A 24,199-nucleotide genomic window follows, 5' to 3' on the forward strand; every position below is an offset into this window, starting at 1 on the left:
ACCAGTCAAGCAAGACCATCTCCAGAGCTTCTCCTTCAGATGAGCATTCCCTGACCTAAAAGGTGTGAGTAATAGAATAGATGAAGGCTGTCACATAAACAACACTGCTTAGCCAGAGAAAAAGAGATGTCAGGTGCCTGTTTCATAAGCGAAGAACATTCATTCATGTACTTGCTCCTTCATTCAGTCATTTGCTCATTTGTCTGTGCTGATTGCATACCTAGTATAAGAGGTAGAATTCTAGGTCCTGGGAGTAAGCCAAAGCCCCAGCCCTCCTAGAGCTTATATTCTGTTTGGGGTGTTACACAATAAATAAATATATATTGTTATGCTCTGAAGAAAAAGAAAAGAATAAGGAGGCAGTGATAGAGTGTTCCAGGAAGCTCTATCTAAGGAGGTGACATGTGAGCAGGAACTTGTGTGAAGTGAGGTAGTGAGACAGTGATGATCTAGGGGAAGAGAATCACAGCCAGAAGCTGCAAAGTGCAGAGACCCTGAGGTGGGAATGAGCCTGGCGAGCTAAAGGAACATCAGGCAGGCCAGTGGGGCTAGAGCAGAGCGAGTGAGGTGAGGAGGGGAGGGGAGGAAGCCTCAAGGCGGCTGCAGCTGGATCGTGAAGGGCCATGAAAGGCCATGCGCAGGACTTGGGGTTTTACTCTAAATGGGATGGAAACCGTAGGTGGGATTTGAGGAAGGGGGTGTCATAACCTGCTTTGCTTCTTCAGTGATCACTTTGGCTGCCAGGTGGAGAATAGACAGTAGGAACGGAAGTGCGAGGAGGGAAACCTTGTAGGAGGCTATTCTAGTCTTAGGCTTTTCTTGTTTTCTTTCGTTTTGAAATAATTTTTGACATTAAAACACTTGCAAAAAAGTGCAGCATCCTATACATCCTTCACCCATATTCCCCAAATGGTAACATCTTTGAAAATTATGGTACAAGTATCAAAATCAGGTAATTAACATTGATACAACAATATTCTCTAACCTGCAGACCTTGTTCCCATTTCTCCAGTTATCACACTGATATCCTTTTCTGGTTCAGAATCCAACCCAGAACCACATGCTGCATTTGGTTATAATGTCTCCGTAGTTTCCTTTCATCTGGAAGAGTTCTTTAGTCTTTCCTTGTGTTTCCAGACCTTGGCAGTTTTGGATACTAGCCAGAATGTCCCTCCCCTGTAGAATGTCCTTCCGTTTGAGTTTGATATTTGTCTGATGAATTTCATGGTGAAATTCAGGTTATGCATTTTTGGTAATAACCACCACAAAAGCGATCAGATGCTTCTTATGCAGTGCATCATATCGGGCACACGGCACTGATTTTCCCTGTTACTGGTGTTAGCTTTGCTTAAGGCATGTGTCTGCCAGGTTTCTCCCCTTTGATCACCCTTTGTAATTCGTAAGTATTTTATAAGGAAATACTTTCAAACTATGTAAATATTTTGTTTCTCATTATATTTCTGCCCAATAATTTTAGTATCCATTGCTGATGCTTACCAGAAACAAGAATTGCTATGGTAATTGCCAAATTATGGTTTTTTTTTTCTATTTTCATTATTCCTTCTACACTTCTTAGTTGCAACTGTACTATAAGGAAAAACTTTCACTTCTTCCCTACTTATTTATTCAATTATTTATATTGGAAAAGGCCCACAGGTTCTTATTAATTTCTATGTATAAGGATCCTCTACTACCATTTATTTATCTTGTTGCTCAAATTGCCCCAAATTTGGCCATTGAACCCCTTCACATTGGCTCCTGCGTGCTTTTCACATGTCCCATCATTTTTTGTGCACAGCTTAGTTTTTGGTACCACATGATGTTGTTCGATTCTAGAATACAAGTAAAATAGTTTCAGAGTTGCTCACCTATATAACCCACAGCCCTGTGAAATACAAACCTACTAACTAGAGTACTGTTTTTGTGTGCAGATCTTTTTATATTTAACCTTATTACCCTTTTCCAAAGTTACTTTTGTCGCTTTTCCCTTGCCCCCCTTTAGTATGATTGTGTCATTCATTTGTAATGCACTGTTTCACTTGTTTCTGTTTTTATTCCATTTTGGGTCCTCTCCTACACACACACATCTAGTTGATTTTAATTATTTACTTGTTTTTGAGTATGTGAGATATAAACATGGTTCTAAAACTCAGAACCAAAGAAAAAAACTATACTATGAAAAGTGTCACTGCTTTATCCCTTCTTCATTCCCAGTCTTTCCCACACACCTGCTGTAATTAACAAATCTCATTAACTTCTCATTTACCCATTTTTCTTAGATGAAAGGTAACATAATGTAGATATTCTTTTGCACTTTGCCCTTTCTCACTTTGTGGTATAGCCTGGAAATGACTTCCTGTCCATACAAGAGACCGTCATTCTTTTTCATAGCTGCATAGTACTCTGTGAATGTATCGTAGTTTATTCACCCACTCTCTTAAACGAGCTTTTAGTTGTTACCAGTTGTTTAGCTTTTTCAAACAATGCTGAAATCAGTAGCCTTGTGCATGTATATTTTCATCTTACTTGGTGGGAGTGGTGACAGCATCTTCAGGATAAATTCCTAGAAGTGAGATTGCAGGATTAAAAGCTAAGTGCATGTATGGTTTTGTTAGATGTGACCTTCCACACTTTGCTGGTCTGCATTCTCATCAGCAGTCGATGACAGTGCCTTTTTCTTCCACAGCCTCTACAACAAAAGGTGCATCATGCTTCTTAATTTTCTAGGCAAGAATTTTGACAGTGGCTCATACAAGGATAGCAGTTGAGATAGTAAGAAGTGCTTAGAGTCTACATGTGTTTTGGAAGAAAAACCAGTTTGGAGTTTCTGATGGATTGCTCTGGAAACTAAATTCTATTTGAATATTAGCCATCAATATTAATGGCCTAATGTTCGTTTCATTAGTGTGACATTTATGAAGCTTTCGGTGACCCTTGCCTTCCTCTTGGGCCAGCCTTACTGTAATAGTCCAGTAAATATATGGCATTGTAAAAGGTAATGCTGACTGCCCTAACAAGTTATCCTCAGCCTTTCAGTGCCTAAATGCAACAGAATTTTATTCCTCGCTCATTTAACAACCAGTACAGATGTTGCTGACTTACAGCTCTCTTCCATGTGGTGATTCAGTCTCCTTGTAGAATGTAGTTTCTCCATGCCCTGGGGTCTTGGAGTCCTGAGGAGAAAGTGGAAAAGGGACATGTTAACTTCCTTGGCCTGGAAGAGATTTCTGGATGTCATTGCTGAGAACTGGTCACATTCCCCCTAGATGCAAGAGGGCCCAGTAAGTGTGGTCCTTGCAGGACGGCAGCTTTCCAGGGAGTGCTCTGTATCTGGAAGGGGGACTACGAGGCAGGTGGACAGTTAGCTTACTCCGCCACAGGTATTTAACAAAGTCATCCATTGGGGTACTGTGTGGGAATAGATACCATGTTTTGCAGAATGGAATGCATACCCTGGACTGTTACAGTGCCAAATACTGAAGGATGTTTTTTTAGAAAAACATTATCATGGAATTCAATAGCAGGGAAAGAAGAAGAGATCTACAGATGGAAGAAATACTTAGCTTTGAAAGACTAAGTAAGCATCACAGAAGAGTTCCAAATAAGGGTTATGAATGGGAGAGATTTTTGTGTTTTCATTCATCTGTTCCTTCATTCATTCAACAGACAATACTACGGCCTGTCTGCTGCCGGCTCTGTGTTTGGTGCTGGTGTGTGTGTGTGTGTGTGTGTGTGTGTGTGTGCGTGCGCGCGCACGCAAGTGGGTTGAAGGGGCAGGAAATGGTGAGGGAAGAGGATATGAGAGTTACATGGGTTGGTTACCGCATGTGCATTGGGGGAAGTGATATTTATTCTTACATGAACGGGAAAACGAGGTCTGACAATTAAGTTTGCGAACTTGTTGCAACGCTGTTACTAACCTTTTTTGATATCAGAGGGATTACTCATTATGAATTTGTACCAACTGGACAAACAGTTAACCAAGTTTACTATTTGGAAGTGCTGAAAAGGCTGCAGGAAAAAGTTAGACGACCTGAACTTTTCGCCAACAATTCATGGCTCTTGCATCACGACAATGTACCAGCTCACAGGGCACTGTCTGTGAGGGAGTTTATAGTCAGCAAACAAATCACTGATTTGGAACACCCTCCCTTCTCATCTGATCTAGCCCCCAATGACTTCTTTCTGTACCCGAAGATAAAGGAAATATTGAAAGGAAGACATTTGGATGACATTCAAGACATCAAGGGTAATATGACAACGCCTCTGATGGCCATTCTAGAAAAAGAGTTCCAAAATTGCTTTGAAGGGTGGACTAGGTGCTGATGTCGGTGCACAGCTTCCCAAGGGGAGTACTTCCAAGGTGACCTTAGTGATATTCAGCAATGAGGTATGTAGCACTATTTCTAGGATGAGTTCGCCAACTTAATTGTCAGACCTCGTAAATACAAGCTGAATGTTGTGCAGATATAGGAAGAAACTATTCAGCATAATTCCAAATAGTAGGTTGTTGTTGTTTTTTTATCTTAAAAAAAAAGATTTTCTGAGACAATTACATAAGAGAAATTTTCCTAAAAGCTTCTAAAGTACAGGACTTTGTTAGAACAAATTGACACTCTAAAAGAGAAAAGCATCAGATTCCAACAAATAAGAAGCTAGTTTATGGTTCTTTGCAGAATATAGTATTTTTCAATAATGTAAAAAATGAGTATTTCTCACATCCTTAAGTATTGGCAGGCTTTGTGCTCATCTTATATGGAAAAAGTTGTTATTGTTCTCAGTGCACAAGGAGTTTGATTTATAAGGGGACTGCCGGAGAAGAAAATCTGTCAATATTTTATAGCCACACCACTAGAGTACTGTGGATACCCAACATCTGCACAGTTTACAGAGTGGGCCTGTGTAATTCTTCCCGTCTGATTCTCACCACAATCGTATGAAGTAGGTAATGGCTAGGGCGATATCATTAGTAGTAGCAGTCATATCACCATCATCCCCATTTTAGAGTTGACGAAACTGATGCTAAAAGATGCAAATGATTTGCCCAGGATCTGTAAATTTAAATTCCCAAAGACAGCAAAATAAATTTCAAATTCTGATATTATCGTCTAATTATATCTGATGTTTAATAATAAAAAAGCAATTGTGCTTTTTTAAACCCTATTTACTTTTCATCTATTATTGTCAAGGTAGGAAATAGAGAGCAGTAAAAATATATAGCTAAGATTTCCAAACAGTGCAATATTTTCCATTCTTCTTTGTATCATGTCAATTGTTTAAACATCAGTTAATTGTATTTTTCATTTTTCTTTGGTCTTTACAGTAATTGATTTCATGGTACATTTAAATTTGGGGGTGGAGAGTGCTTAAAGTGTGAGACTTTTATTCTTGGAGCCAATTTTTTTTCTCTTTGGGGACTTACTGTTTGTTTTTTCAACAAAAACGTTATTGTATACCAGGAACTGCACTAGATCCTAACTCCTTTGCTTTCACATTTCCTTGGTGAATAATACCCTTACTCTGTGATTAACGCTCATCTATGTCTGGTCTCTCAGGTGGGGTGACTGCTCTCTGTTGGGACCCCGTCCAGCGAGTTTTGTTCTCGGGCAGCTCCGATCACTCTGTAATCATGTGGGACATCGGTGGGAGAAAAGGAACAGCCATCGAGCTCCAAGGACACAAGTAAGACCGCTGGTGCTTTTATAAAGAACTCTCGAGAAAAGACTCCCTGCTAAAAGCTGGGACAAAGGAGTGTGGCTCCTTCTCTGTGACAGGATCTTAGTATGGTAAGGGACATGGCAGGAAAGCAAATAATGGCCACTTTGATTTATATCTGTACGTAAGTATGTTTATTTATTTATACCCCATTTTATTCCAGAGAGGATTTGAGAGTGCTTACAGAAACCATAAAATAAAATGATGGCAGCAAATAAATAAAAGGTTAAAAATTAGAACAATATAAAGAGACTATAAGAATATATTCTTACAAGAGTAAAAATTTGAGAGTGAAAGAAAAAAGAGCTTAAAAATACAAGTCATGAAGGCATACAGAATTTCTATAATTGAGGTGAAATGTGGCTTCAAGATTCCTGGCAGCTTAAGAAAAAGGGGAGAGATACTATCCTTCCTTACACAGTACATTTTGTACTTCACCAAATATTTATTGGGTACTTGCCTTGATTCATATCAGGCTCTTCTTTCTTAAGGGACCGATTTCAGGGGGCTGAGAGGAAAAGCACAGAAAGCTTTGTGTTTCCTTGGAGCAGTTCTCAAACTTGGCCATACACAGAGAGTCACTGAGGAATTTGTTTAGAGTACATTCCTGGGCCGTGTCTTTGGAAATTCCGGTCCCCGGTCTGGAGCTGCAGGCGTCTGCGTGGTAACAAGCCGCCCAGACAGCACCCCGCTGGCGACCCTCAGACCATACTCTGATTTGTCCTGCTCTGTGTTGCCCACAGGCCCTCGGGGCAGTCTGCTCATGCTGCAGAAAAGAATTTTAGATCTGCTATAGAACTCTAAACCTAATCTAAATTGTTTTTAACTCGTAAAGCTTTAAAAATGATAGTAAGAGTGACTCCAGACAGCCATAAAGAAATGTCAGTAATGCCCCCATGAACTGATAGGTTTAAGCAACATTAGGTCTTCCTATAAATCTGCCTGGGAACACAAGTTTTAAAAGATTCTCCTAAGTAGTTAAATGTACAGTTTAGGATTATTGAACTAACTCAGTTTTGGAGGGCCCGTGCACAAATAGTTATTTCAGTGTTAGAGCTTAGTTTTAGAGAAGTAGCTATTAAGCCCTTCGTTCCCACATTAGAGAACAGACCAGTTGTCTGGGGCCAGTGGTCTGTTGGCTTGTGGGGTCACTTGGACCTCGTCATCAGTTCATTAGAGGAATTGTTCCATTGTATTTCCCTCTATGACATTGGGACATGCATCAAGATCATGTAGAAGGAGTTGACATCATCCATGTAAATGAAGAAAAAGAAGCCAGGCACAGTCCTGTGTAGTAACACTTAGTTATTATCTAATATGCCGGGTAATTCCTGTCACCTTGGGCTCTCTCAGAGAAATACAGCACAGGTTTTGAACGAAGATCAGTAATATTTGTTAGACTCACTCAGATGAGCTCAGAACTAGTTTTGTGTTTGCACAGAGGTTGATGAAACCTGCCAGCAGGCTTACAGGACCCGTCCACAGGGTGGGAGTGTCACGGCGCTCCCTGCCAGCCCCACTGTGTGCTGAGTGTCCTCACACAAAGTGTTGTTCTGGGAAACTTGCACCTATAGTTTGGTAAGAAAGAAAAGGCTGTAAAGTTGAAATTCGGACTCTCGGTCCCAGAAAAATGAAACCTAAGCTGATAGGTCTTCCAGTTTCTAAGTAATGTAAACTGGGCCTTTTAGAAAATGGGACGGACCATACTTGGGGTCCATCCCTTAGGACCTAGTAGGGCAGACAGGCTGCTGAGATCAGGAGCCGCAGTCAGGACTGGCTTTCCACAGGCGTAACGGCAGGCCGTGCATCGTGCTTTGTTTAACTCAAGCCTAGTAACAAAGGGAACTCTATCTCCGACAGGCTGTCGGGTCTTAGCCTGAGAGGGGCTGCCTGGTGTCACAGAGCTAGAAGGAAACGTCCTCAGCATCAGTTGGTGTCACTGTTAGAGTGGGTTTGAATACCTGAGGTGGGGATGGGAGGCCACGGGAGCTGCTAGAAGTAGGAAGATGGGAGTCACATAGTAGATTCGGGAAAGAAAGGGCAAGGACATCAGGCAGAACAGGAGAAGTCACAAGGCCCACTTTCATCACAGCCTTTTCTTTGCCCTGAAAATTGGCCACTGGATTGGTGTTCAGTGATTCTTCTGTTTGAATGGTGCCTAATATTTTGTCAAAAAGCTTTCAAAATACACCAACCCCTCAGTTTAATCTTACAATAGCCCTGTGAAAGAGAGAAGCCAGATACTATTTTTTAGATGAGAATACTGAGCTACCATCCTCAAAGACCCAGGCTGGCAGCTTAGGTCTCCCAAACCTTCGTGCAGTTTGAAGTAAGAAAGCTATTCATAACCTTCTTTGTATCCAGCTAGGCACTGGAGATATAAAAATGAACATTGAATAACACATGGTCCCCACCATGCCCCATGATGTTTTCTGTCTCTTTTCTACGTTAGAGGCCCAAGAATTTCTGCTTGGGGCCTGAGGCTTTCCCTTGCTGTCCTACAAGTCCTCAGTTTCCCACCTTCCCCAGGGTGATTAATGGTGTTCAGAGTTCCAGATCAGAGATTGAATTGGTGAGCAGGGGAACTGGGGAGAGCCGATGGGACCAGAACTCCCCGCCTCCAGGGGGAGAGCCTGCCTTCCCCTCTTCCGGAAATGTCCAACCATAGTGTGGAGGGACAGCTCCACATGGCTTCTGCCCCGAGCTCAGCGGCTTCCTACCATCCTTCAGCAGCAGAAATGCGACCTATTGGGAACTAATTTGATTTTCTGTGTAAAAATCCCATCGAAGCAGAGAGAGCTTTAGCACTAGAGTAAGTGATTGATGACAGCAAAACTATTTCCAAGTCCAAGGGGGAAAAAAGCTAAGAAAGTATACTTCCATACAATTTTTCTGCATTGGAAGCATTTTGGTGTTTTTGTTCCCTGCAGTTAATGGAGCATGATTATGTGCTAGCTCTTTGGAAGGAAAGGCAAAGAAAAGGTTCTAGTTTCAGGGAGCAGTTCGGTTTTTCAAGTATCAGTTATCAGTTGGACGGGTATTATCGAAGCATAAACCTAGACATTTATTGCCCCACGCCCATCTTGTCAAACCTAATAATGGTCCTTGGGCTTTTTAGATCCTTTTTTATTCTTAGATAATATCTATCATTTCATGGACTAACTTTATGACCATAATTTTTCTCATAGCAGTGTTTTCTTAGGCTTCCAAGAGTTTTTGGCAATTAAATGGTAACTTGATTTAAAGCACAGATAAAAGATCTTTGTGGTCCCTTGTGCTGGGTCCCCAGGCTGCACGAGGCTGTCACAGACATGTGTCTTGGCGTGCATGGCCTGTGTATTTGCTTTCTATTTCCACAATCCCAGCTCTTGGTTTCTCTCTTCTTTTTAGGCTTACTATGTGTAAGACTTCTGGTAAAGAAATATGCTATTTATAAATAAATATACATTGGGATAATTTGTGAAATTTGATCATTTTCGCTCTTGTATTAAGTAAATTGCATACCAGGATCATTATGTATGAAAGCTTTCTCTCCTTCGGAATCTGAGATTTAGGAGTATGTCTCACTGTAGTTAGTACTGGAGAATTATTAGGATAGAGGGGGAAGAAAGATCTTTTCTATTTTTAACTATTTAGCTAAACACATAATAACTAAAAGCATTGGAAACTGGAGTTCTCATAGAGGATAGAGTCTTGTCAAAGACAGAGGGGCCGTATAGCTGTCATTAAGTGCTGACCTCTGAGTCAGGCCTGCTGGGTGTGAGCCAGCCCTTCTGCTAATGGCTCTGTGGGCTTTGGCAAGGCACTTCCTCCCTCTGATCCTCAGTTTCCTCATCTCTAAAGAAAGGATAACATTGGAAAGAAAAACCCTCAAAGGTTGTCAAAACCCGTAAATGATATGATGCATGTAAAATAATCACAAGAGTAAAGGCTAATAAGTGGCAGTTGTTAAAATTATGTTTGTTAATAAAAATTAGAATTCTTCAAAAATAAGCTTTTGGATATGATTACTCACTATGATGGTGGCATTTCCATGGAAATGTTGCCACATAACACCTACTCCCTCTATTCATAATACACTCAACAAATATTACTGAGCTCCAGCTACACACCAGACTTTGTACCTAGAACACTAAGGTGACTAAGAAACTGGTCCCTGCCTGAATGGAGCTGGGCACAAGTATGAAAACGGGGTAAAGGTGGGACAATTCGTCAGTGTTACTGGGAAGTGGAGGCGAGGGGGCCTGTCACTCTTGATGTGGACCTTAGAAGATGAAGAGATTCTCATAGTTTTCAGGTTCAGGAGGTTAACCAAAACAGAACTGCATGAACTAAATACAGTGTTTTCAGGAAATTGCAAGTGGACAGAGGGGCATGGCTAATCTGATCTTCCACCCAACCCAGTAAACAGCAAAATGTTGCTGATGCTTAAAATAGTGTTCCCAGATGGGGTGCCTGAGTTCAGGTTCAGACTGGCTGTGGTCCAAAGATCCCTGGCGAGGCATGTCCTTCCTGGGTCCGTTTGGTGTGAGATAACCTTAGGGATCAGTTAACTGAGGGACCTCACGTGTGGATTTCCCACAGGCCTCTCTGGTCCTTGATGTTTGGGAAACTTATGAATATGGGAGTTCTGAACATAAGAGAGCAATCTCTGGTAGTAGATACATAACTGATTAGATTTTCACCAAGTAACCTAGGACTTTGCATCAAACAAGTGAAAGGTGCTCTACATTTAAGTGCCCCTACTCAGGGCATGGAAGAAGGCCAAAGTTGACATTTGGGCAGATGTTAGCCTGTGTCTGAAAATCTGTTTCTATAAAGAGAATAAAGGCTTCTCTGCCTTTTTTCCTTAAGAAGCATCCATCACAGGGCGACCTGTGCAGTCACAAAAGTCCCCATGCTTAGAAGGTCCCCACACTTGGTTTAATGCTCTGCTATCACCATCTTGTAATTCTTAACACATTTTTAACAAGGGGCCCTGTATTTTTATATTGCATTGCCCCCCTCGTCCCCCTCACCCAATTATGTAGCTGGGTCTGATCAGACATATATTACCTCTAGGGTGAGAAAGGACATGAAGCCATCCCACTAAGTAGGGTCTTTGTGATGGCAGATTCTGGTGATTGTGACAAGTGGCGCTTTTGTGCACTTGGACGATCATTTGCATTGCAGTCCATAGAGCACTTATACATGAAATAATAGCTAGTTTTGAAATGCTTTCTAGTATGAATGCTGCAGTGATGTCAGATGAAACATGAATGCAGGAAGAAGGTATCTTTTATTCTTTATAACCCTTAATCTGTGAGCCTAGGGAGGCTCCCTCACCTTGTTTCTAACTGCAGGGTGGTTGTATTTTGAAACCTTAAATCAAGAAGTCCCGGAGCAGCTTTAGTGCAAAGCTTGGAATCCAGCATTCATCATTGTGTTCCACTCTTCTGTGTTGGAATATTAACAGTACTGGAATCCCATAAATTATGTATTTGTTGCTGAATGTTGCTGTTAGCTATGAGTGGCAGTGCAGTTCCTTCTGGAGTTTATTTTGGTTTTACGAGATCATTGATGTGTATCAAGATGCCTTAACAAATGAAATGTAGTTCAAATCACAGGGTATGAGTCTGTTCAACTAGATAGATTTTCCTTCTTGTGCCTAAATGTCAGAATGGTGGCACGCCATACTTTAAAATATATGAAATAACAACCAGGACAGATACAAAACAATGGATGTTTTTTAATAATACATGTCAAAGATTTTCTATTAGTCAGTAATTAATACAGGAAATATAAGATGTTACAACCAGTTCCAAGGAAAACCCAAAGATGAGACACACATGTAGGCAACGGAGAATGTGAAAATGTATTTGTAAGTAGAGTCACAGTTGGCTTCTTCCCTGGGAGGGTCGGGACATGGAATTAGTTGCATCTTCACTGGACAAGTTTCATTTGCAGTAATAGCAGTTTTCTATAACTTACTAAGTTATAAAAAAGCTCAGCTAAAGTCACAGACCCCTATAGAACCAGATAACCCAGAATCGTGAGCTACTATTTCATTGAACACCTAATATTCCATTGTAAAGACACCTAGTAATTTCTTTTTGTCCATTTCAAAGCCTTTCACGGTCTACCTGACAATTCTTCCCCCTTCCTCTTCTGTAATCATAATAGTCTCAAAAATTATTCTTGATCACAGAAAAGGGCTGGTCTCATCAGGCTTGGCCTAATTATTTACATTGATGCAGTAAGTGTTAATGAACCATGTTGGCCTTCTTGGTTTGCTTTGCAAATAAACGCTCATATAGTATGAAATAACTAGTAAGCACACAGAATTAAGTTCTGCCTGGAAGTTTTTATAAGGAATCTGGGATTGGTTTTTCTACCCCAACGCTAGGAAACCAAGCCCAAGAAACACTCCACCAGATTTCACCTGTGGTATTTATAACCTTGGTTGAATTCCTCAAGGTTTCCAACATTTGCTAGGTTCCTGTCCTGGTAGCTTCCTTACCACCTGTGAGGCCAGGACCCTGTAAAACCAGGGACCAGGCCAGTTTTCCTGGGAGGGCTTTGTAGGGATTGGCTCCATTAGTTCTTCAAGTGGCTCGTCATGTCGCGTTCAGTGAGCATCATCTCCAATGTGACGCTGGTAAGGGCTTGGTTGCCCAATTATGTCCTGCAGATAGATTCCGATTAAACCTTTGAAATAACTATATTGCCATGAAAAATAAGGGAACTCAGTCACAGTTTTTGGATTCTGGGAGATCAGTGAGAATTAGATAACATTTTTAAATGTTTTGATTTAGCTTATAAAAGCAGAGTTTACTAAATTGTAGGTTAGAGGTAGCATAGAAAGTAAGAGTAAAGGCATTCTTACATATCCAGAAAATAGAACATTAAAATATCGACAGTATTCCAGACAACACAGTAAAATGTCCCTCTTCAGTTTATTCAGTCCTGTGTAATTAATGCTTGTTCTGCTGGTTCTTGGTTTAGCAGCCCACATTCACCAAGACATAAGCATTCAGACTGCAGAGTCCAAAAATCCAAGGAAATCCTAACTCAGTCCACTAGCACAGATTAAAAATTGTCTAAGCAATGTTAGCTCAATGTCCTTTGCTCAAAAGTCTATTCTTTGGCATATCAGTATTTAAAATACCTGGTGTGTAGAGTCTTTTTCCATGAAACTCTGAGATTGGCCTGTAGAGCTTATAGCAGAGCCCTCAGGAAAGCATCAGAGAAATAACAGAAGTTATCTGTAGATAATAGAGATGTAATGGTTAATTTTTTTACTGTGACAAATACTATCAGAATGGAGATTTAAATTCTCTATTGAGATAACCTACATAAGTATTTCCTAAGAGTTTTGATCAGTATTTCCCCTGAAGGTAAAAACATATTACAGGCAATGAGAGCATTCATAAAATCTACAGGGTCTTCCCATAAAATACACAATTTCAGAAATACTTACAGTAATAGCATTTCACCTGTACCGCCTTAACCTAGGGAAGACTGGGCATTTATTCTGATCTGACAGCTCTTCCCATGCAACTTTTAAAATAGTAACAGCAAACAAATGCAGGTATTTATAGCATCTCTCTTTTTTATAAGGCAAAGGAACAAATCTTTATGATTTTTCAGGACCTCTCCAGGAAATCTCAAAGATAGTTTTAGGTGTAAAAATATTCTAAAATTTTAAATTAATTTTTTCAAAAAATAGGGCTTAGTGTAAGAAGGCAAAACCAAAAGAATAGTCACAGTTTTAGGTGCTTAAGATAACCAATACTTGGTTATCTACATAATCAGAGTAACAATCAAACATTTGAAAATAAGTAGAGAAAGTAACACAATCTTAAAGAACTTAGCTCTTTTCACAAGTGGAAGCCCCCTTGTTTTTTCTTTAATTAATCAAGGACATTAATCAAGTCAACATAAAGCTCTGAAAATAATTTGGGAGAGACACAGAATCTCTGCTAGCTAGGCAGATTCTGTAGAAGGTAAAGAATATCCTTTGCATTGTAGTCAAAGGTATTCATCAGTAAACCAAGGAAGCAAGCCATCAAAACTGAGGGAACTCTGCCAAAACTTTAATGTATTTTACAACTTTTTTCCAGCCTCAAGTATTACAAACCAAAGCAAATAAAGTTCACTTTCCAAGCTCTGTCCATCCTTTTTCTCTTTCATATTCTGGAACAAATATATACTTTACTTTAGAATTGCGTTTTTTATCCATATGCTCTCAAAAGTATACAGTGGAGTTTTCCAGAGGCTGCGTGATGAGTGACATCACAACAGATGCAGTAAGAGATGACGCGTATCTGGCCCTCTACTGTTAAGCCAGACACTGGAAAGACTTACAGAAATGTTAAACAAGGCCATTTTTGTCATTAAAGTGTTTCATTTTGGAAGAGAACAAGTTTTTTTTTTCCATAAAATATATGTTACATGAAAATGGAGTGGATTCATTATTGCTATTTTCAAATGAATCAACATTTTTAAGATTTCTCAGCTTTGGTTTCAAATACAATAAATATTGATAGTTATCACTCACTTGAACCATAGATCTTTGATTTCCTCAAATAAGTTTTAAGAGTGTCAGGACGTCCTAAGACCAAAAAGTTCAGCATCAACTGCTTTAAGATAAAGCTGCTCTCTTTTTCTTTCATAAAGTGCATCCACACAATTGTAATTCTTTTTCATTTGAACCTGGCATAGTCTCAACCACCCACTTTAATTATAAGAATTAACTCATATTTCATAGAGAAAGTTGGAAAGAGGACGGATGTGGATAATTGAGACTATCTATCATATATAAGCGTTTTAGCAGACTAGCAAAGCTCACGAACACACATAACAAATTTCTACTGTGACACACATCACTTTTATGTCCCTTAAAGTGGCAAAAATGAACATATTCATTAACATCACTCACCTAAGTTATAGCCTCTTTATAGAATATGAAAATAAGAAGCAAACATATGTGAACTTAATATGCTTTGTAATCAAAGTTTCAGTATTCTAACTTACTTAGAAATTATCTAGGTTGGTGTCCAATGATTTCTGTCAATTAGCTCAATTTAATATTAGTCCACTTTAAGTTACATAAAGATCTTAGGAATTGTCTCTAAATCAATATGCTGTAAAACATAATTGCTATTTATATAAAAAGTTTATTAGAAAATTATTGTGTTCAATTTGGTTGAACACAAATTTATATTTTTCATAATCTTAAACATGTAGGCATAATGTTAGTTTATTTGGCCTGTTATCCTGTATAAATTTAGGAGAAATCAACTCAAGTAAAATAAAATGTACACTTGCATTATACTTAACACTTGATAAATCAGAGAAAGACATAGTTGTGTTTTAAAACTTATCATACTAGTCTCATTTGTCAGAGTTACCTTAATTTTGTGAACTTGGATTCTTAAACTTTTCTTGAGTTCCATAGCATTTTCTGTAAAATAATTTTTATTTTTAAGTCTAGTAAATTTAAAGCTTTAGAAGTTCAATTTCCTTATTTTCTGTGAAGTTTAGGAACATTCAGTTTTTATAAGCACTTGTTTATCTTTAAAGCCAAACAGAACAAATTATTACAATTTAAAAGGTGCTATAATCTAATGTATTGATACCCTCAGAAATAGGAAAGTGTTCCAAACACTATAAGATGTGAAGGGCTTTCTGAATTGTAGACACAGATACACAGAGCTTAATAGCTTCAGTTCTACAGCTTTAGCCACAGGTCAGAAGTAAACATAAAACATCACCAGTCCAGATTTCAAAGAGCTGCTCTCCTTCCCAGTGAACCCAGAATTCTTAATTGATTTGAGCTCAAAATAGAAAAATATTCAAACAGAAACAATCAAGAAACCAGATTCCCTATTCTCTTTCACCCAACAGAAAATAGATCTCTGTAATCTTTTGTTAGACGACGAAACTGAGTTCTCCATCATGGTTGCCTCCAAGGGGAAATAACATGTCAGCCGTGCATGGATTAGAAAGAAAAACAAAACAAAAATCAGTAAAGAGGGAATAAAAACTAGAGAAATAGAGTCAGTAAAGATCAAGTCTTCTGCTGCTTTGGATTCCCTCTGGGAGCCAAGAAATGAGGTGCCTGGCCCAAACCACCCACGACGCGCCTCACAGCTCAGGCAGCGCAGTGCACCTGGCTCTGAGGGATGACCTCCAAAGCTCTTAAAGGATACCTTTTTTAAAAGATAAAATCGTGACTTTTGAACAAATACAACATAAACACGTCATAGATTTGTTTAATGAATTAGGGAAGGAACCAGTAAGATGTTACAACCAATTCAACAATCAGCTTTTTTCCTTACGTGTTGGTAATGGACAAAGATTACCTCTGCCCGGAGCCTCAGGATCTTAAACGAGCATTTTGGCTTTGAAACCTTATTGGCACATTGGCAGTCCCATCTGATTTCTAAGATCTGTACTTGGGGCTCACCGGTGAGTGTGCACTTTGACTGCTGGGCTTCCTTCCCTTAGGGCTTTCGTTTGCTCTCCTGAACTGTCACTAACTCTTTCTTTCTTTCACAGTGACAAAGTCCAGGCTCTCTCATATGCACAGCACACACGGCAGCTCATCTCTTGTGCCGGTGATGGTGGCATTGTCGTCTGGAACATGGATGTGGAGAGGCAGGAGGTAGGTGTCACAGCAGGCTGGGGACCTCTCCCTCCATAGCTCCCAGTTTGGGCTCTGCAGTTCTGGCTGTGCTGAAAACGGCTCAGCCTCTCCTCCTGCTCATTTCTTATTTATTTTACGATTAAACCATAAAATAAGACATGTTATGTCAGAGACTAAAAAAATCAAGTATAAAAGGAGTTTCCTTTTTTTCTTTAATGCCTCACGAATTGGCATTTAATGTTCGTTTAATAGAGATTTCATAAGAATTTAGACCGAAACTAAGCTGTTTAGACTTCTAAATTTGTTGCACCATTCACAGCAAAACTTCATGTGAGAAAAAGAAACCTTCTGTTTTCAGGTGATTAGCCCTTGGGTATAAAGTGCCCTATGAAAACAGAAAACGCATGTGCTTTGTGTAATTGCAGGAAATGGTGACTAGTGTGTGAGAAATGGTATTTGATAGAATAAGAATCATTAATATGGTATTAATAGAAATGTTAGAAATAATTATTTTCTGCTCTTTATGAGTCATGTCTTAAACAGTTCTCCAGATAAAATATATACTTTGTCATTTTTAAGCATATATCATTGTTTAATCATAACATTCTTTCTCTATGAGTTTTTTCTTTCACCTTTGGGCATCTTAACAACTGATACGTTTTCTGACTATACCCTTTGACAAGTAGTTTGAAGGTAACTATATTCTCATTTGCCTAGAATTTTCCTGGGTAAACTTTCCCTATGACAGTATATGTTCTTCTAATTTCAGAAAAGCAACATTTTGAAAAGACAGAAGTGATTTCCCAAAATCTTACCCTACCCTCACCCAATCTCATTTGAAGAGAGTATTATCCATAATGTGATGCCTTTCAAATGCCAGTAATTAAATGCTTAAGAAGATTAAAGCTTGATTTGCTCAAACCATAAATCTATAGGTGTTCTATTAGTAACTAATTAAAATGATCATTACTGTTAGGAAGTGGGAAATTATAGAGTATTGCTTTTGAAAGTACCATTTGGTCTTACCAGTATAAAGGCATGAAAATTGATACAATGCATGCTAGCCGTGCTAGCCAGGCTTCCGCATGACCGGTGCTTCTGCGTGGCCGCCGACTTGAGGTGCCAGACAGTCACACCCGCTTCCCAAGCCTAACTGACCTGACATGGGAGGGAGACGATCACTGGGCTCTTGCCCTTCAGTGCGCTGTGGGGGAGGAAGAAATTTTCCTTTATCCTCAAGGTTCTTTCAGCTGGTCTAACATTCAGATAGACATGAGAGACATTAACAAGAGAAAATGACACTTAATTACATACGTATGTATGGGAACCCCACCTATATGAGGGGTTCAAAGACAGAAAGGGAAAATGAGGTAATAAGGACATTCAGAGCTAAGGATTGCCTTGGGACTTCAGAGGGAAGGAAAGTCATTGCAGGATGATAAGAGCAGATGTTCAATAATTAGAAGTTTGCCCTTCCCTACAGATGGGTCATAAAAACTTATTTCTGGTGATAACTCTTATGGACAAGGCCCCTAATTTAAATTCTTTCAGGGACAGGTAAAAGTTTCTCATGAGCCTGCAGGGTCTCAATAGCCTTTAGCTCAAAATAATCCGCATAGCACAGAGGTGCATGTTAGAGTGAGGGGTGACCCATTTTGAACCCCCGCAGCTCAGAGCCTCCACCCTTGATGGACAGAGGCCCACAGGAGGATAATGTGGTTTCCAGAGGAAACCAGGTGGTTGGTGAGCAGTCCTTTGAGCCATCTTGCTTTAATGATGCCTTTTAACATGCAGATATATGAGCACTCTGTCCTTGTTGATTATTTTAAATTTTGTTGAGTGATTCAGAGCTCCAAATGAGCTGTGGAAATGGGTCCATCTATTTTTGGCAAGTGTCATAGAAACATAAATCCCCTGAGATGTATCTGTGGAGCTTCTCCTGGTTATGGTAAGTGCCATGCAGTGCTCACCTCGGGAGGTCTGAGACGTGTGGTGAAGCAGTCCCTGCCCCCAAGCGCTGATAGACTCTGGAAGAAAAAGACATGTGGGAGGAAACTTAAGAAAACGATTAAATGATAGAAGGAATCAGTTGCAGTCGATGTAAACTAAAGCATTAGCGCTGAGTATTTAGGAAGGGACGTTACCATTGTCAGCTAGTGTTCTCAAAGCCGTGTTTGTGGAAAGACAGTGCTGAAAGATTGATGGGGCCTGAGGTGCTCTGAGCAGGACAAGAATCCCCAAGAGTGAAGACCAGGTGAACATGAGCGTCATACATGGAGCATTAGTGCGCATGCGCGGAGAAGCCCGCAGGCAGGAAAGGCTGGCTGGGGGTGGGGGGGCGGCAGGGGTTTGGGGGGGAGCTGATAGCGGAATAGTGGAAGACCGAGTGGTTGACATCCATAGGTTATATACAGAGGGTGCCAAAAAAAGTGTAGACACATTTTATGAAAGGAAAAAACTATTGAAATTGTAATACTCAGTATATACCAATAACAAAAAATGAATACAAGTCATGTGTATACATTTTTTTTAAATAATTTATGTTGTTGTTTTTTTAAGATTTTTTGGCACCCCTGGTATGTATTTATACTTGTTACTGAAATCAATTTTTTCAAAAACTTTATCATTTTTTCAAAGTATATGTAATAAATGTTCTTTGTAGAAAAGTTATAGCGCTCCTTAACAAATAGAATGTCAGTTACTCATTATATCACCACCCAGAAATATCACCCTTAGCAAGCTGCCAAAGTATCCTTCCTTACATTTTTCTCTACACATACACATATAGAAGATGTTTTGGGGAGGGGGGAAGTGGAATCACACTATACACCACATGGTGATTTATGTTTTCCTCTTTCCTGACCCTTACTCCCAATTCCTTCCTCATAGAAACCCACTATGATGCGTTTGGTATATGTCCTAAACCTGCATGCTTCCTGGTGAAAGATGTAGTGGGGTGTGTGTGTGTTCAAGTTTTAGGAGTAAAATACTGTCTTTAGCTAAAAACTGTATATTATTTTATTAAATCTGTCTTTAAACTATTTGGGACATGAAAATTATAAAGCAAATCAAGGCTTACTTCTTTCCTTCAGCTTTAATAAAACAGACTAAGAATTAGAGCTCTTAAAATGTCACCTGTTTGCTTTTCTTTTTGAGAAAACGTATAGCTTTAGGCTCCTTTCCGCCTGAAGGTAGGAGAATAGGCTAACTGTTCCGTAAGAGGTATTCCTCAGAAAAGGATGACATCAACAGAGGAAGGCCTTCCTCCGGGCCTTTACTGTGCTGCTGTCCATAGCGAATCTTAGAGGGATCAGACTACTGTTGCCCACATTTCTCCAACTTGTTTGATCTCAGGCCTCTTTTATAGTAAAAATCAAATTGGAGTTCCCTGGAATTCACTTTTGGAAAACGCTGGGATTGTGTTTATTTTTCAAGGTTCCTCTACCAGGTGATGAATTTACAGAGTTGAATACGGAACTCAGAAACCATTGCAGAGTCACTATATGTGTAGTCTAACGATGTGCTAAAGAATAGCTTTAAGCTTAACACATCTTGTAAACATGATTGGCATAGTTTAGAGTACTCGTGATGCGGTTGGGAAATAGCGAACAAAGTCAGAATATTGTGTAACCCAGGAGCGGAGTTTCAAACCCCACTGGGTCCTGCCACAAGTTCATAGTGGACAAGTGGCTTCTCTGAGTACCCACTGTGGTCAGGTCCTGCCCCTCCAACGCAGACAGCTGTGTGTATGTAATGTGCAGTTAGATATAATTGTACACAATCAGAACAACTATAATTGCATATGATCAGAGAATAAAAGATAAAGTCCTAAATCCTCAACATGTCTGTCAGAATTCTGCTGATATGGCCCTGGCTGTCCCTGAACACCCCTGAACTCCAGCCTACGTCATAGCACTCTCATAGCACCCTGTGCTCCTCTTTCCCAGGTCTTGGCACTTACACGTACTTAAATAATTATTAATAACATGTTCATGTTTAACCTTCCGTGATGATTCTCCATGAGATGCTTTTTATTCACCACTACGTCCCCAGGGCCTTCCGTAAATACTTTTTAAATGATTGAGGAATCACACTTGTGTTTTTTGCAAACATATCCTGATTCTGTAACTTTCATCAATGTCAATGGTTCCATTGTCCTCACTGCTTCTCACTGTGACTTGCTGTGTGCTTTATTTGACAAGACCCCTGAATGGTTGGACAGTGATTCCTGCCAAAAGTGTGATCAGCCTTTCTTCTGGAACTTCAAGCAAATGTGGGACAGTAAGAAAATTGGCCTAAGACAGGTGGGTGATATGGCTGCTTCATCAAAATGTAATCCTGGGGAAATACGTTTACCTTGTGATCTTAGAAGAAATGGGGTAAATTATTATCATGGAGTCGCTTTGTGACTGCACGTTAATTTATTCATTTTATCTCTGTAGCTCATTCCTACTGGATTCAGTTTTTGTAGTGACTCGTTCCCACTAAGTTAAGGGATATGACTTTAGAATTCTAGTGGCATCTATTGAAATATACCTTAAAATTAGAGGGGTCATGCTTAGCTCCTATTGGTACCAAACCATGAAATTATAGACGTGGTATTTATTTCTTTGTAATAATTTCACTTGCCCTCCTTTGTCTTAATTTTAGTTATTTAGAGCTACTTCTCATACAGCATTTTCCATCTGATTCCATGGTTGAGTCTGGTCCTCCCCAAGAAAACCAGATGTTGATTTCATGGCCAGAGTTTAAACAGTTGAATCAGGGTTCATTCATGTTCTCCTTCATCAGGCAGCATAATCTTTGGAGATGGCACTTCCTCAGTACAGGCAACTTGAAGATAACCTGACCACTGGTTACCTCCTAGCAATGATAACTGGAAAGGACTGAGAATGTGGGAGGGGGCAGCGGGAAGGTGGCACAATCAGATGTGTTTCCCAACAGTCCTCATTCTGAATAAACAGAGTCCAAAAGACAACATACCTGGTGTGTTCCTTCCCGTTTTCTGGGGTACTCTTGTTTAGCATCCTCACCTGCATGCAGGTGATCACGCCTGAGCCTACCTGGAGACACTGCGCTGCAGCAGCCTTAACGAGTATCTGCTCTCTCTCCAGCACCACTGCCGCAAGTGCGGGAAGGCCGTCTGCGGCAAGTGCAGCTCCAAGCGCTCCTCCATCCCTCTGATGGGCTTCGAGTTTGAAGTGAGGGTCTGTGACAGCTGCCACGAGGCCATCACAGATGAAGAGTAAGTTCCAGCAGTCTGCAAAGTTGTCCGGGTTAAGGAGAGAATGTGATCTGAGAGCTGCACCCAGCACTACAGTTGTGACTACTGGTGCCCTAGTTCCTGCTGGTTTAGAACACAGACCATGGCAAGTGGGCAAAGCCCTGCTTTCCACCAAGAGGTTGTGTTCTCTCGTGTGATAGGAGAGGAGAAAGTCTGCACAAAGCATGCATCTCTGTGCTCTTCTGAATCCTAGGGGTGTGTGCACTGTGAACAGATGTTCTTCAAGCAGAGCCTTCTGTCTGCTCACTTCCTTGAGAAGTGCCCAGGAGTTCAGGAGCCCAGGGTTCACTTTCTAGCCCAAGCTGGTATCTGTACAGGAGCCGAATGAGCCTCCAGGTTCCAGAGGTTTCGTTGTCCAGGAAGAGCTAGTCCACTTTACCGAAGAGGCAAATACTACCAGTTGCCCAGCTGCTCAGTCTCGCTGGGCGATGTAGCCCAGAAACCCAGGACCTTTGGTTACTGCGCCTGTGTGCTCGGCGGGAGGGACACACCTGTGATGTCTCTTTACTGTCAGTTGATAGAAAACTGCCTCAGATGTGAACAGTGCTCTGCAACAAGTTTCCCTTGTAGTGAATTCCAGCAGGGTTTCATAGGGAACCAGCTGCCTGATTCTCCCACCCCCACATACCTCTAGCACCTCATCATTTAAGTATTAGATGGGAGCCTTAAAAGCTGCATGTAAATAGAAATATTTACAATGCACCCGAGTAAATTAGCATTTAAAGGAGATTCTTGGCAAATTAGTATAACAAAGCATTCTCTTACAGATAACCCTAATTTATGTGTTTTTCATTGTTATTTATCCATATCAAATATAAATTAAGATGCATAAGTAAGCATTCCTGTTCATTATTCCCATTCATCATACATGCTGAAATTAATATGAGAGAAATTAAGTTAGAGAGCTGCACATGATCTTAGAGATATTCTACTTTGATTCTTCATTTTATAAAGACACAGACCCAGAGGGTCTACATGACTGCAAATTAAACCTAAATCTTTCATTCTAAATATTTCATAGGGATCATTTTTGTTATGCTGAAGTCTACTCCCCAGATATAGCTAGAGATAAAAAGAAGAAAACAACTCTCTTCAGAGAGCCCACTGCAGAGGAGTGGGAACCCTGGAAACACGATTAGAGAACAGGTGTCTCCTTCACCATGTCTCTGTGCCCTTTCCGACGTTACTGTTTCTTCTGCCTCTTTTGTGGAAGCATTTGCATTGCCTCTAGAGCACCTGAGCAGTTGACAGGCCTCCTCCTAAAAAAAAAAAAAAAAAAAAAAAAAAAGCATAGATTCAAAAATACAAAACAGGTAATGAAGTTTGTGTTAAAGTGTTAGCATACTATAGAAAAAGTAAGTCTGCCACTGTATGTGTAAAAAGAGGAGAAAGCATATAGCCCTTCAGTTAGAATGATAGTAGTATCGTAGACATTTTAACAAGCTTTTTTTTTTTTAATTAAGTAGGCAAAGATAGACTGTTTTACCAGAGTCCTTCTAAGAGCAAACTTGGCAAAAGTACTGTGGGTTTTGTTTCATTTTGTTTTTGACTTTGTCAAAAACACAGAGATTTTCATAGACTCTACCAGAGCAACAAATAATCTTTAAGAGACTTGAAAATTTCATCATCTCTTTCCCATTTTGAGGAATATAACAATCCTTTCACCTTGTAAAAAAATAAAATAAAATCATACCAGGTCACCAGGGAATAAAGGTCGATCTGAGCAGCATTTCTACCATTGAAGCAGTTTTAGCCCTTTGGCTGAAAATTAGAGCTTAGCATCACCCTGGATCTCTTTTGTTCATATGTCACGGCTTTTCACTCTTGGAATTTTCTTTGCTTCTTCCAGACGCGCGCCCACGGCGACTTTCCATGACAGTAAACATAACATTGTGCACATGCATTTCGATGCAACCAGAGGATGGTTACTGACCTCAGGAACTGACAAGGTTATTAAGGTAGGAAGCCAGCTTATTTTAGGAGCTTTCCACCTCTGGCCCTACGTGGATACACAGGAACGCCAAGGCCACGTGCAGTCTGCTCGGGTTACCCTTGGCAGTGAGCATCTTTGAGAACCTGTTACATACAAGGCCCCATGCCAGGCACTGGCTGTACACACCAAGATAAGACACAGCTCTTGCCTGCCAAAGAACAGCTAGTTTACTGGGGACATATTCTTAAAAAGACAGTTAATAATAGGGCGCATGAGCAGTGGCCAAAAGAGTAATACAGACGAGGACTTTAAGAGTCCCCTGGGCCGGGGTGGGGGGGTGGGGGGAGACGGTGCCGGAGGTGGCTTCCTGAAGGAGGAGGGATTTGAGCTGAGTACTGAATGAAAGGTAGGACTTGAATAAGCCAACAAGTAATAAACAAGATCTGTTCCCATTGAGAGCAATTAATCCGAAAGCATTCCTCCAGGGCCTCTCTAAGGACTGGTAGACTTCACGATTCAGTGCCACGGCGCAGGTCCAGGACAGAGGGCCACACCTGCATCGTTCCCTGAAAAACACAGAGGCGCGGCCCAGACTCGCCCAGCACACCCAGCTCTGCTTTTCCTGGGCCGTTCTGGG

At 40.4% G+C, this 24,199-nt stretch overlaps 1 protein-coding gene and 1 long non-coding RNA gene across 2 annotated transcripts in view; one reads left to right on the forward strand and one right to left on the reverse strand.

The window, feature by feature from the left end:
- Positions 1-24,199, forward strand: part of WDFY2 (WD repeat and FYVE domain containing 2) — a 172,868-nt gene that overhangs the window by 142,733 nt on the left and 5,936 nt on the right. The window contains exons 7-11 of the mRNA XM_019752158.3: positions 5,556-5,682; positions 16,258-16,363; positions 20,548-20,649; positions 21,460-21,590; positions 23,479-23,587. Of these exons, the coding sequence (XP_019607717.1) occupies positions 5,556-5,682; positions 16,258-16,363; positions 20,548-20,649; positions 21,460-21,590; positions 23,479-23,587 (575 nt within the window). The remainder of the gene's footprint in view (positions 1-5,555; positions 5,683-16,257; positions 16,364-20,547; positions 20,650-21,459; positions 21,591-23,478; positions 23,588-24,199) is intronic.
- On the reverse strand, positions 11,486-15,514 carry LOC141571060 (uncharacterized). Its single transcript, XR_012495563.2, has 3 exons — positions 15,108-15,514; positions 12,863-12,959; positions 11,486-12,379 (listed from the first exon to the last, which is right to left on the reverse strand). It is a non-coding gene; the product is annotated as an uncharacterized LOC141571060 (long non-coding RNA).

The sequence above is a fragment of the Rhinolophus sinicus genome, chromosome 16 (genome assembly GCF_057876585.1).
Source record: "Rhinolophus sinicus isolate RSI-liver-muscle chromosome 16, RSI-T2T, whole genome shotgun sequence".
Taxonomy (NCBI): domain Eukaryota; kingdom Metazoa; phylum Chordata; class Mammalia; order Chiroptera; family Rhinolophidae; genus Rhinolophus; species Rhinolophus sinicus.